General features: G+C 30.8%; 1 protein-coding gene and 1 long non-coding RNA gene across 2 annotated transcripts in view; one reads left to right on the top strand and one right to left on the bottom strand.

Annotated features, from left to right (window-relative positions):
- The window catches only part of LOC126739872 (uncharacterized), a 67592-nt gene extending 60295 nt beyond the window's left edge, over window positions 1-7297 (top strand). Inside the window, exons 2-3 of the long non-coding RNA XR_007661716.1 lie at window positions 3199-3319; window positions 5442-7297. This is a non-coding gene — a long non-coding RNA (uncharacterized LOC126739872). The remainder of the gene's footprint in view (window positions 1-3198; window positions 3320-5441) is intronic.
- LOC126739871 (protein lin-52 homolog) lies at window positions 71-13973 on the bottom strand. The gene is made up of 5 exons (XM_050445693.1): window positions 13955-13973; window positions 10634-10721; window positions 10336-10434; window positions 10147-10251; window positions 71-302 (listed from the first exon to the last, which is right to left on the bottom strand). The coding sequence occupies exons 2-5, from the start codon at window positions 10665-10667 to the stop codon at window positions 148-150; spliced, it is 393 nt and encodes a 130-aa protein (XP_050301650.1). The 5' UTR covers window positions 10668-10721; window positions 13955-13973; the 3' UTR covers window positions 71-147.
- Window positions 13974-14847: the final 874 nt, after the last annotated feature.

Genomic DNA, 14847 nt, shown 5'->3' with positions numbered 1-14847 from the left:
ATATTACATGAATAAAGTAGAATAGATTAAAAAAATGTACTTTTTGTTCGAAACCTTAATAAAACACGGATTATAAACAATAAATTAAATTTATTTCCTAAACATACATTTAAAACAAAATCACAGTCTTGAATGTCTAAAACTAATTTATTTCTCGCCTTTATCCTTATTGCTATTTCTAAAAATATTAAGACATTTTCCTCTGGAAATTTCTTTGGACTCTTCTACTCCTAATTGATAAGCAATGTCGTGTAGCTCTTTTACTTTTGCTATCAGGCTTGAGGCTGGGAGACTTGCTAATTCTAAAAAAGTGTAATTTGGCTTTATATAAAAAGAAATGCAGATCTCTTATGTTTACAATATTTTGTTTTCGCGATTTGACTTTTGTGTTGGGTCTAGAATGGTTAGAGTGAATTATTTTGTTTTTTATTGGGACTTTGCAAAAATGGTTTTGATCTATTTGAATGAATGAAACAAAAAATGTGCTTTATTGTTACAAAAATAAAATATTCCATGGACAAAGCAAAATTTTAACAAACTACTTTTAAATTAAGTCAAATATGTATAAAATCAAGGTAATAATAAAATGAATAAGAGCAAAAAATAATTAAACATTTAATATAAAAAAATTGGATGTAACATAATATTGGACCACAAAAAAAAATTGCTGGCACAAACTATCAACACTTAAAAAGTATTAAATCATTATGTAGTTCTAATGGGTGACATTACATTTTTAGGCCATAAGATTGCAATAAGTTTTTTAAGCTTTGTGTAACTGTATTTTAATGAATTTTAAAGTCTATATTAAGATCTTTGCTACAACATTTAAATTATCATCATTAAGTGTTAAGTTATTGTTATGGTTAATTGTTGAATTTCCAAAAAAAAAATGTGTCAAACAAGGAAACTGAAATTATCCTTATCATGTTTTACTTGGGTCAGTGATTGCTCTTCTGTTTGTATGTAAATTAAATTTGAGACTATAATCTTTTAAAGAAAATTTTTGATTGCACCATGTATATTTTCAGTCAAAATATTTAATCTATCTATCCTATTTAAATAGTGAGTGGTTTACAAACATTTTTTAAGCACATATTCCTGGGATGTAACACTATATTATTATTAAAACTCAACATTTTAGTCATAATGTTGTAAATATCCTGATTTGAATGGTTAGAATAATTTTGATTGTATTTATAGAAGATATTTCTAGTTTCTACTAGTAAGTGTGTGTTGAAACATTTGTTTGTTAGCTTATAAATATTTCTTTATGTGACAGTCAACATTATTAAGCATTGCATCAAAAGTAGCACCAGTCTTGCATAAAACCTATAGAGAATCATAGTCTTCATTGAAGTACTTGACTTTGGTTTTAAGCGAGCATGGAAATGAAGTTTGAATAAAAGATAGCATCAACAATTATAAAAATACACTATAGCAAAATTGTAATTTGTACCCAAGGATAAATATGAAATCAAAAATTACAATAACTCTGAACAAAATAAGTGAGATATACTAGCCTAAAATAGACTATTATCACAATAATAAAATAAATACTTTTATTATAGCATTTCAATTTATAAGTACATTTTATATATTTATTTTTTTTATAAGTTTTAGATTCAAAAAATCTTAGGGTGAAAAGTTCTTATAATATTTGGTGAAAAGAAACTATGATTAAGAGGCTTTGTGACACAGTTATTAACATTAAATAGAATCCATGACAAGAGTAGGAAAATAGTATATGCCATTTTGAGTTTTTGACTCCAAAATTTTATATGAAATGATTCCCGATAAACAAAAAACACAACATTGTATTGTTTTAAAACTGAAATATCTAAAAATATACCAGGTGACCCATTTAAAATTAGAAAAAGCAAAAACTTAAAATCAGAAAAGGGAACACATCACAAAAATTAACATTCATATAATAAGTAAGTTACAATTTCATTTTAGCTTAATATACCAGATTTGATTCCTTTTGCTCAAAAAACAATAAACTCATATTATGTCGACACCTACAGCGAAAACTATAGTAACTTCCTTTTGCAGATTTTGAGAAAATGGGATTTAAAATAATGATGTATAATATAAGTTAGTATTTTCAACTAAAATTTAAGGAAATATCAATATATTGATTGTTCCTACTAACTAAATATTAAAAGATTGTATTTTTCTTTATTTTAGGTTATTTTCTTGTTTTTTTCAATAAGTTTTGTTAAGTTACTATAGTTTTCGTTTGACAAAAAACAAATAAAAAGGAGATACTATACTCTTTTTACTGACAACTAGTAAATGTTAATAATAAAATCAATTTTAAATAAAAGGAAAAAACAAATAGTAAATACTGTTTATTAACATAGGCTTATGTTATACATAAAAGATCGTACTAATTTATCATTCATTGTTGGTTTCATCACTTTCAGAACTACTCGCATTCCCTGGAATAGTTAAGTTTTTATGGACAGCTTTTTCTACCTCTTCTTTAACTTTTAATGTGTCATAAAAATTGTGATACATTTTTGGTATAACTCCCTTTTGGCAGAGTTCCTTAAGACCTTGTAATTTTTTTGCATCGATGCCTAAAATTTTTGTATACAACCTTGGTAGATCCTGGGTGCCTAATTTGCTAGCTGAAGATCTACAAGTAGTTTTTGGTCGTAAAGAAAGCAATTCATAATCTCCATCATATTCATATCTAAGCAAGACTTCCTCAATTTTTTGCGGCAAATATTTTGTTTCTTTTATTAGACTGATGTATAGTTTTCTTCCCTACTAGATTTTTTCCAATTTTGGCATTTTACTATATTCGAAAATGAAAAGAAGTTGTCTTGATTCATTTCGGTCACAATGTAAGATTTTCCGGTGATTTTCGCCATGCGGATTAAACTAATCCATTGATCAGGGGTAATCATAATCATAATCATAATTTTTATTGATGCCAGTAATATAAATTTTACACAAGTCAAAAAATACATAGGTAAAGTCAAAACAGACTACTTAACAGTACTAACACTAAGAACATTAAATTAAAATTCGACTATAACTAAAACAATAAATGATGTTATAAAAACACAGTAAAATCACCTTAAAATATGTGGTTTAAAAACTCCTCTAATGAATAAAAAGCATTCACTAATAAAACTTTTTTGATTTTTGTTTTAAAACTGTTTAGAGGTAAGTATTTTATTTCAGAGGGAAGAGCATTAAATAATTTTATTCCCCAAAAGCCCGGTCCATCCCGACACCTTCCCAGACGGCAGTAAGGAGGTACAAAGTCAGTTCTATGGCGAGTATTATAGCCATGTATATCTTGGTGAGTAGTAAAAGACTGAGTATTACGTTTAACATACAGAAGGTTTTCCAAAATGTACACTGAGGGCAGGGTGAGAATCCCAAGTTGTTTAAAGGCTGCCTTGCAGTCCTCCCTATATGCAAGACCAGCTAGTACCCTTATCACCCTTCTCTGTATACCGAACACACGTTTGGTATCAGATGCATGTCCCCAGGCTAGAATACTATATGACAAGTATGAATGGAAAACACCAAAGTATGCAGTTCTCAGAACTGCTGCTGAGACCCTATCACTGAGCCCTCTTATTAGATAGGCAGCTTTGTTTAGCTTTAAAGTCAGTTGGTTGATGTGATGACCCCAATGTAAATGTTGGTCTAGTGTGACTCCTAGGAATTTCGCTGTCAGCAGACTCCACCTGCCCAAGTTCCCTCATAGAGAAAATGATTTTAAGTGTCTTATCTGAGTTCATGAGAAGCCGATTGCTGCAGAATCAGCTTTCAACTCCTTCCCGCGCCACCAGGGATCCCTCCAGGGAAGCACCCAGAGTGTCAGCCCGAAAGGATACTGTGGTGTCATCGGCAAAGAGGGTAAATTTTGCATATTCACTAATTAGTGGAAGATCATTGATATATATTAAAAAAAGAATGGGTCCCAGAATTGACCCCTGAGGCACACCCATTGTAATATCGCCTATTGCCGACGCCACCCCAGCAAAACTCACAGACTGACACCTGCCCTCAAGGTAAGATTTCATAAGTTGAATGCTTGATGGATTAAAATTATAGGCTTTGAGCTTTCCAAGAAGGATCCCACGGTCGACGCAATCAAAAGCTTTATTCAGGTCGCAGCAAAGAACTGTGTCATATTGAAAATTTTGAAAACCTTCAAGAATATCAGAAACCAAATCCAAGACGCCCAGAACTGTACTTTTGTCTTTACGAAAACCAAATTGACATTTGTTAAATAAGTTGTTTTTTTCAAAGAAGTCCACAATCTGTTCAGCTAGACACCTCTCTAAAATCTTGGACACAATTGGTAAAAGAGATATAGGCCTGTAATTATCTGGTTTATTGCAATCACCCTTCTTAAACAAAGGAATTACAAGTGCCTCCTTTAAAACAGATGGAAAGCATGATTCTTTAAGGCACAAATTGATTAAATTTGTAAGTGGAACAAAAATTCATTTGTAATTGATTTTAATATTTTAACATTTAGACCAAAAATATCCTTACTATTTTTATTTTTGAGGCTGGAGATAATATCACGGACTTTGTTATAGGATACTTCATTGAAAGAAAAAACAATATCATGTTTGGGAATCAATGATATTGGATCAATATTTGAAATTGGAATTCCTGACATGATACCCTGACCTACACCCAAAAAGAAGTTGTTAAAATCATTCGGGTTAAAATCATTACATCATTCATCAAAAACAATCATCAGGGGTGTAGATAGCACTTAAGCGTTTTCTGGCATTTTCAATTACTGCATGCATGCTATCTCCTTCATTTTGGGTATGACCCTTTTCCAAAAACCGATGAACTATTTCAAATCCAAATTTTTTCGAAGCGTAACGAAACATGGCAAATATAAGCCGATTGCGGTTTTGTCCTCTGCATTTATCCGAATATAAGACAATTTTTTTTACTTTTCTTTCTGCTTGAACTTTTAGGAATTTTAGCAAACAACTGCTTATGCGCGTTTAGCAATTAACTCAGTCCAGACATAACAAAACCCCTCATGTGTTCCTAGATCATAAACATTAAAGTTGTAAACTGCAATTTTACTTTTATAATAAAATTTATTAACATCTGACTGGGGCATTTGAAGGACCTTCTGTAGATCAAAGCATGCCACACAAAGTTCTTGATCATCAGCTGTGAGCTCTTTATTTATTTATTATTTATTTATTCATCAACGTATATAACATTTCAAGTACTTATTAATAATTAACAGTAGTCTTAAGTAAAAACTATAATACTAATAAACAATACTGTACTAAACATAATCCAAAGAGTGGGAGTAGGGCACTATCCCAAGATAGTTGCCCTAGCTGACGACTTAAATTTATTTAAAGATGTACTGAAAAAATCAAGATCTTTTGCAAATCTATTCACTGTAGAAGCTATTCTATTTATAGGACTGTTTAGTAGATAGGATGTTCTGCAAAAGGGAATGTGGAGAAGCGCCTGACCTCGTGTTGTGTAAGAAGATACATGCAAAGAGAAAAGGCACAGACATTCCGGACTTCTAACAATACCATTCAGAACCTTAAACGCAAAGCAAACTTCAAAGAACTGCCTTCTACTTGATAAGGAGTTTATGCTCAGGTAGGACATGGTCTCTGAACAGGTAAGATCCAGGCCTGACTTCATAAGAGTATATCTGGCAAACCTGATAAACTTGTGCTGGATATTTTCAAGCCTCTCAATGTGAATCAGAAAATGAGGTGACCAAACAATATTGGAGAATTCGAGAAGAGCGCATGTATCATGGTCTTTTAGAGATCTGGCAAGGTTTTTATTATAAATATGCTTGTTGTACTTTTCTAAATTATTAGCTTTTTCTTTTTATCAGCCATTTCAAAGCTAGAACATGTTTCACATCTATCTTTTTTTGATTTATAAAAGCTTATGTTAAATTTAGTATTAAAGATATCACGATATTGTAACTCAGCATAATATGATCCTTCCACATTATTTTCCAACAAAAACTATACTAACTCAACTTACTATTGTTTTCTCGGTAAACTAATCATAACAAATAGATACAATATATTTGTTTTATCTTATGTGTGTTGCCTACATTTCAAATTTAGTTACTATACTTTTCCTTGGAAATCTTGACTTATAAGACATATTATCGTGATATTAACTAAAAATAGAGATTTTTTGAGTTACTATAGTTTTTGTTGCGGGTGTCGATGTGTTCCCAATATCTAGGGAAACAGTAAATGTCATTTGATGATCCAAAACTAGTGATGGGTAGTATTTGATTGATAACCTGAAGCCTGATGGGCGATGACTAAGACTAAGAGTAAACTAAATAAATTATTAATAAATGATATAAAAACTCCTGGCAAAGTAATATCCTATGCAGATGATACAGGAATTATATCTATTGGAGACACATGCGGCAAGAGGCAAAAGTTAAGTTTCAAGAAGGTCTATCATTAATCAAAAATTTTTTCGACACCTTTAAATTGTCACTAAATCCAAAAAAATCTAAATATATAGCATTTTCCATAAACAGTTCAAATATACCAAACTTTCAAAATATTATTGTAAACAATATTAATGAACTAACTGCACAGGTAAACTCTATAAAATATTTGGGAGTCCATATAGACAAACATCTAAAATGGGATATACACATTGATTATTTAACAAAAAAGATAAAGGCACTCTTACATAAATTTTATTTATTAAGGGAAATTTTGTGCAGAAAACTCATTGTGTTGATCTATAAAGCTCTCGTGGAACCCCTATTAAGGTATGGGATATTGATTTGGGGTGGGGCATATGAAAACAGTCTAAAAAATCTTAAAACAATACAAAACTCAATAGTAAAGATAATGTTAAAGAGACCTAGGTTATTTTCAACAAAGCAATTATATAATTCTGAAATACAAGATTTGAAAACTCTTTTTATACCAACCTGTTGCTCTTATATTCATAAATTCTATGGTAAACACAGTATAATAAACCATAGACACCAAACCCGAGCTAATAAACACCAGCAAATTGTACTACCTTATATGATTCGAGATTTTGGTCAACATTCAGCAGTATTTTTAGCTCCAAAATTTTATAACCTTCTCCCAGAAAATGTCAAACAACAGAAATACTTCAAAAAGTTTAATGAACATGCCCTAAGTTATATATTAGGAAACAAAAGAAAATTTTGTTGATTGATCATAAGTGCTTGTATCAATATTCTGCTTTTCACCAAACTTTTTATTTTCTTACTCAATAGCAATCACAACATAAATACATAAGGGAAAAAGAAAAAAATCTCAGTATGGACATTTATTCAATTATTTATTTTGTTTCAAATATTATAGGTTTTAGGTACCAAAGATTAGAAAATTCTGTAAAATACTACATAATACCTTTGTAGGTAAAATGTATATGTGTATATAGTATATGAATCTTTTTTTTTTTTCTCTTTTTCTCATTTTTATTGTCTGGTTTTTGATTTTTGTTATGTAGTTTTGGGTAAACTTATTTAAAATGTTAAATATTGTGAACTAATTTATATAACGGCTAGTCTGCTAAGGGTAACAACATTGATACATTAGAATTTTTGAATTGTTTCTACCATAGCACATACAGATACTCTGGTATCTAGGTGCTTTATATTCTTAGAATTGTAATATTTTATATTGAAGTTGAATATATTGAACTATTGAACCATTGAACTATTTATAAACAAGAACTAAGCCAGTTTTAATTTTATCAGCGCTGTTATTGCCTTAGTGATGGGAAAAATCACATTATTTCGATAATCAGATTATTACTTATTAGGTTATGAATGAATTCAATAATTAGATTATAATTCGAATTAAAAATCGCTCCTGTGTATATATTGCAACATCGTAAATCACAAGACATATATCAGCTGATCAATTTGTGACAAATAATTTTGTATTTTTTTGTTCCTTGATCATTAAACTGTTGCTGTTTCTTAAAAAAGTATATTTTAAATCTTAATATTTTTCACTTTAAATTATTGATAAACTGTGAGAAGTATTCCTGTAAATAGTAAATGATGCTTACAATGAGATCCGGAATTTAAAAAAAAACAGTCGTTTGGAATTATTTTAACAAACTCGATGCAAATCAAGCCGTTTGTCACATGTACAAGAAAATTTTAAAATATTCTTAGAATGATTTTATATAACCATTATTTACTAAATAAAATATGTTTATTTCTATAAAAAAAATAAAAGATTTTAAAAGAACTAAAAGAATTAATTATTTCATATTTACTTTTAGGTAAATTACAATCTAAAATTGTATCTAAAAATTGCATAATTTTGTCCTACAGTATTTAATACCAAAAAATAATTATGTTTTTTATTATTATTAAACATTGAATATTTTATAGAAAAAAAAAACTATTACTATCAATCAAAAAAAAAATGACAAAGAAAGTTCGAATGTTTGCAAAGTAATAAATAATTTCGCCTCGCGGTAACGGCAAGTATTCAATTTCATTATTTCAGTTTATTATTTGTGATTTGTGGGACTGAGCTATATCATTCGAGTGATTATTCGGTTATAAATATTATTTGAATACTAATAATCCAATTATCAAAACCAATTCGGTTATTCCCATCGCTATCCAAAACTTAAGGCAGTATTACTAATAATAATAAGCTTTATTTCCAACAGGTTACATATACCCAGTTACAGGAAAATCAATTAAATATATAAATGTACGAATGCATGAATTGTATTAGATTCATGCAACTAAACTATAAAAGAACTATAAAAGAATTTCTATATAATAAAAAAAAAAAAAAGTAGTGAACTTGAGAAAATAAATAATAAAAAATCAACACTAAATTAGGATAAGAATCAAGAATTAATTTAAATCAAAAGACCAAAAAAAAAAAAAAATTAGTAAATAAATGTATTCAAGCTAAAAACTAAATAACCAAAAACTAAATAACCTAGCCTCCCCCACCGACCATACGCAGGTGATTCAAAGATAAGTGCCAAATCATCAATCAATCAATTTATTTATTAATGCCAATATACAAAATAGTATTCACACAAGTCAAGCATTACAAAGTTAAAAAATAGGGTGACTGTTTATAAAAATTGATAAGAAAATTTTTCCTAAAACACTACATAAAACTCATTAAAACCAAAACACAATGATTGATATACATACTATGAATAATACACAATCACAATATGTCTTAAATAAAATGCAATATATAGGTAGGTACTCAATATCACAGATAGAATGTGAAGTTTAAAAACTCTTCATTTGAATAGAAGGCATTAGAGACTAGAATTTGTTTTATTTTATTCTTAAAATGTTCCAAATCTAAATCCACATAGTCGATAGGAAGTTTGTTATATAACTTAACAGCTAGAAATCCGGGACCACTCTGACACCTTGTCAAGCGTTGGTAAATTGGAACTAGCCTATTTGTGTTTCTAGTACCATAGTTGTGTATATCACCATGTACTTTATACCGATCCCTATTCCTGTGTACCCATAAAAAAAAATGGTGAATGTCACAAGAATCAGCAATAGTGTTAAAGTTTTGACACATAAAGTGAATAGGACTCTGATACAGAATGTTGGACCTGGCTGTGTCCAAGTTAAAAGCTGGACACTGTCTGGATCCTAGGCGTGGTATATGAAAGCAAATCCTTTGCAAAAGGGGTGGGCAGTCAAAACTAATAACTTACTATTATTAGGTTAATAAGAGTTATGATTAAAAATTAATATAAAATAAATAAACAATTTTAAAAAGCTAAGAAATCACAGTTAATCTTCCTAAAGCTCTCTTAAAATATGGTAATGTCATGACAAAGGGATCAATATTTTTTTATTATTGTAAAGTAGTGTTTATTAATTTTTTTTTAAGTCGAATTCATGGCCTTCTCAATCACTCACTATATAGGTAAATTGTATTCTGAATACTCAACGTTAACTTTGGTAAACTAATTAAAACTAATAACTACTATTTACATCTTTATACATCTTAATGTGATAAACATGTAGATTTAGATTAATATGGGGTCTGAACTTTTATATTGATTCCTTTTGCTTTAAAAATTAATACATACCATCAACACCTCTTAAAGTTCAAATTTACTTACGTTGTATATAAATTCGATCCTCCTCCATCATTTCCTTGGAATATGGCATCTTTGGTGGAATATGCGTGCTGTTGTAACTGTTTATAAAATCGGTTACGCCAGGCACTAAAATTGAACGTTAAAAATCCGTTAAAACAAAGGGGATTAAGCACCGAAAAACTATACGAAATTAAAGTTCAATATTTTTACCTTTTTCCGGCCACATTTCCGGAGAGGATCGGTCCATGTTTTCCATCGCTAAAAGGCTGTTTCCAAAATCCTGCAGGTTTTCGAGGAGTTCGTCACCACCTACAAACAAACGAGGTTGATTACTTTGACAGGTTGAAGGGAGACGGTCCCAGTCACAACAAAGCGGTATTTTAGTTATTTTCGGGATAAATACGAGCATGATTTGGGAGTTTTTTGGTATAGATATGAAGGAATAGAATTCCCACATTCGCCTGAGAACAAATTTAATTAAATTGCTGTAAAATTCAAATAAAATTACCTCTTTCAATGCTCCCGGGTTTCTCGGACGCCATCGTTCAGTGAAACCAACAATTTTTGACAGCTCCCGTCACTAACGTCTAATATCCCTAGATTTAAATTTGAATTTTTGAACAATTTTTCAAAGAGCATTGATATTATTTTTGAAATTTAGGCTGTAACCTGCATTAATTTAATATTAATTTAACAAAAAACAAATTAGATTGCATTTGCTGGTTGTAAATCTAATAAGGAACTTTAAATATTACAATTTTATATAAAACGGCGCTCTTTTTTTTTGTTCTGTTGGCAATTCGACTTAAGTAAGGCTGTCTTAATCTATCGACATCACGGAGGCTATAATATTTGAAAGGTTATGAGCTGAGAAGGTGGGTTAGCCCCAAGATCTATAAATTTATATCGACTAAGTTTCAAAGAATCTACGCTAAATTGGGAAGAACCGCGGTTAAGTACCCTTTTAGTTGACAGGTAAGTGTAACGTATTGTTCCTCCACCACTTAAAAAATTGTGATCTAAAGCATCGTTTACACTCAAGTTTACTGGCGGAAAGTACCAGCCACCATTAAACTTGCTCGTCGTTTTTATTTGATAAGTAGTTAAAAAGAAATTGGTTCCTTCTGCCGTAGTGCGTGCTGCTGTTAGTGATATAATTTATTAGTTATGTTATAACGCAACAAAAAGAGGAAATAACGGGTTTGTATTAGAGATTAGGTCTTATCTAAAAGCTGAAAAAGCAAATATGTATGTATTGTATTGTTTAAAAGTCAATGAACAATAAGAAAGTCTTTCAGAAATCATAGTACCTACGCAAATAGGACAAATTGATAAATAGAGGACTTTGTTTACTTGCTGCTGTTGAATACGAGTCGTGACTTGTGGTAAAGGTGAAAAAACAATTTCTAACCAGTTGTGTGTCTCATAATGGATAATCCAATCGACTTGCGGCCTGTCGGGTAAGTAAACTTTACAGTAATTGTTTTATTATTGCATGATATTTTACAAATGAGTAGAAAAAATGTTTTTATAAACATTTCTGCTACTATCGCATAATAAATTATGGTTTCGGATTCTGCGCAAGTCTCTAAGATCGTGTGTGTTAAAACATACAGTAGGCATATAGCTGAAATTAAAATTTTTTTTTATAAATAGTTAGAGACCAAATAATAGGTGTTTTTTTAGTGGCTTAACCTTGAATGATCTTCTTGCTGAGTTAGAAGAAGGTATCCACACGAACTCAACTGACGATATTGAGATAGTAATTCTTCCACCCACAAACGCAATGATTTCATGGCTGAAGATTCAGGTGATGAGCAGGTAGTGGCAATCAAGAACTTGCCACCATCGCAATTACTAGCAGAAGCAGAATTTCGCAATAAGGATCAAGAGAGTGAAAATATACAAAGCCAAGTAGATACAAGCCAAGAAGAAATGGAAAAACGCCAAAAAGATATGTGGGATGAGAGTGACAATATGCCATTGTCACATTTTTTTAAATCATAGTCCAATAAGAAAAAAACATATAAATGGGAAAATCTCGATATTGACAATAACCAAATAAATATTGCTTGGATACCAGAATTGACAGCTGCAAATGAAAGTTCCCCTTCGAAGTTTTTTGATGAAGACGTTATAAAGCTCTTGGTAGAATTTAGCAATATGTATGCTTCACAACAAAACAGAAAAGCTGATATAAATTGTGATGAAATGAAATCTTTTTTAGGAGTATTATTGGTAAGCGGCTATTCCTCAGTAAATAGAAGACGAATGTATTGGGAAAATTCAGATGATTCGAGGAATATTTTGATTTCAAATTCTATAAGTAGAGATAGATTTGAATACATTATGTCTAACATTCACTGCTGTAACAACGATACCCTAGATACGAGTGATCGTTTTGCAAAAGTGAGACCTCTTTTCAACATAATAAATAAGAATTGTTTAGCAAATGCACCATATTTTGAGCAGCGTAGCATAGACGAGGCTATGCTACCGTACTTTAGGAGGCATCCAAGAAAACAATTTATAAAAGGGAAACCGGTACGATATGGGTATAAACATTGGGTCGGTACCTCATTTTATGGCTATATCAATTGGTTTGAACCTTATCAAGGCGCCAAATCAGAAATACCGAAATATAAAGAAATGGGATTGGGACCTTCAGTCATTTTGAACTATGCTGATATAATTTGCTCAAAAATAAATGCGCAATATCATCTTTTTTTTGATAATTTCTTTTTAACCATTCCGTTGAAGTTCAGTTGAAGAACTGACCAACAGAAAAATAAAAGCCACCGGAACTCTGCGAGAGAACAGACGAGCAAATTGTCCTTTATCATCGAAAAAAATTTTTAGAAAATCAAAACGAGGCAGCTGGGATTTTCAATCTACAAACAAACGTTCCATCATAATTGCGTCCTGGAATGACAATAATATTGTAAATGTTATTTCAAATTTTGTAGGAGTACAACCAACTCATACAGTTACACGTTTTTCACATGCCGAAAAAAAACGTGTAGGCCTTGAACAACCACAAGCTATTAGAGTATATAATAAATATATGGGAGGATTTGACCGTACCGATCAAAATATGAGTTTGTATCGAACGGCAATTAGAGGCAAGAAGTCGTATTTTCCCATTTTTTGTCATATGTTGGATTTCAGTACAGAATGCCTGGGTTCTACATAAAGAAACAGAGAATGGCAAACTAGATCATCTAACGTTTCGAAGGAGGATCGCTAAAGCATTTCTTGAAGGTAATTTGGGCCGAAGCAACCGTAAAAGATCTCGGCCATCATCCCTGGAAAATGTCGATTCAAGATTTGACCGGATTGACCACCTTGTTGATACTCAAGAAAAGCCAACGCGTTGTAGGGTTTGTCATAAAGCAGTTTCTGTGATCTGTAAAAAGTGTAAGGTGGCACTGCATATCAGATGCTTTACGGCCTACCATACACCTACTTCCTAAATTTAAATTAGCTAATTTGATAAGGGTTTTTTTCTGCATTTTTACAATAAATATTCTACCAAAAAAAAAATGTTTTATTTACATTGCCTTTTAGACCTCAAGTGCCTACTGTCCGTTTAAATGAACACCCATTTTATGGTACAAATTTGTATTTTTTAGGAAAACAATCTCTTTTAATGTGTAAAGGTAGATTTAAGGAACAATATACCAAAAAATTAGAAGAAAATTTAAAAAAATATATTTCAGTCATATCTGGGTTAAATAAAAATTTGATCTTAATTTGAGGACTTTGTACCATTTTGATTGGTGATATTGGCTAACGTCAAACTGTCCAATTAGTTGTAGAAACAGCTTACCAGATGCCAAGCGACCTTTCTATCAGATCCAGGGTTGCCAGGTGTGGCGCATTTGTGCCAAAGTGGCGCTTTTGTATTTTGTATCGTGCACCTTGATTGTAAACTAGTCAAAAGAAGCATTGGTTTTGGTTGGTTCTTAATACTATTAATTTCATTAACAAATCCAACTACCAAAAGGGATCGTCTGCCATTCGCCTTTGCATGAGTGACTTTAGCACTACAGATGCTTATGACAACTTTGCTCGTCAACAGTCAAACCGTGACAGTTCTCATGTTGACAGTTGACATGGCGGCAACATTATTGTTTGGTGGTTTGTGTTTTGAATTGAAATTGATTGATATTGATTGATTTTGCTTTATATATAGGATGTTTTTTTTTGTTAAATATGTTAGAATATTTAATTTAGAAATATGTAATATTTTTGTTGTCATTATTTTTATGAAAAAAGTTATTTTGTAGAATTCCCATTTATTTTATTCCCATATTTTTTTAAAATAAAGTATATGAGTATTTAAACACATTTGTTTCTAAAGATAACAAATAGGGGAAGTCTTTATCTCCAAGAAAAATGCATGTGGGACACTTAGGTAAATGTATTATGCATTTCGGCTGTGTAAACAGCCATCATCAGATACAGAACATTACAAAAATTTTTTTTTTTTTTTTTTTTTCCCGATAACGGGTTTATTTGTTAATGATTAACGGGTTAATTTTTTGGTTTATTTGGTGAACGTATATGTTTTTTGTAATGTTCTGTATCTGATGATGGCTGTTTACACAGCCGAAATGCATAATACATTTACCTAAGTGTCCCACATGCATTTTTCTTGGAGATAAAGACTTCCCCTATTTGTTATCTTTATATACGCATTCTCCTACAAAATATGGACTT

This window comes from Anthonomus grandis, chromosome 8 (genome assembly GCF_022605725.1).
Source record: "Anthonomus grandis grandis chromosome 8, icAntGran1.3, whole genome shotgun sequence".
In the NCBI taxonomy this organism is placed as follows: domain Eukaryota; kingdom Metazoa; phylum Arthropoda; class Insecta; order Coleoptera; family Curculionidae; genus Anthonomus; species Anthonomus grandis.
The sequence above is the reverse complement of the archived record's forward strand: the minus strand, read 5'-3'. Positions and strand labels throughout refer to the sequence as shown.

Coding starts and splice junctions, on each gene's coding strand:
- LOC126739871 (XM_050445693.1), bottom strand. CDS start 10,667: ATGGCGTCCGAGAAACCCGGGAGCATTGAAAGAG. Junction 10,435..10,633: donor ACCCGGGAGCATTGAAAGAG/GTAATTTTATTT, acceptor GTTTGTTTGTAG/GTGGTGACGAACTCCTCGAA. Junction 10,252..10,335: donor GGAAATGTGGCCGGAAAAAG/GTAAAAATATTG, acceptor GTTCAATTTTAG/TGCCTGGCGTAACCGATTTT.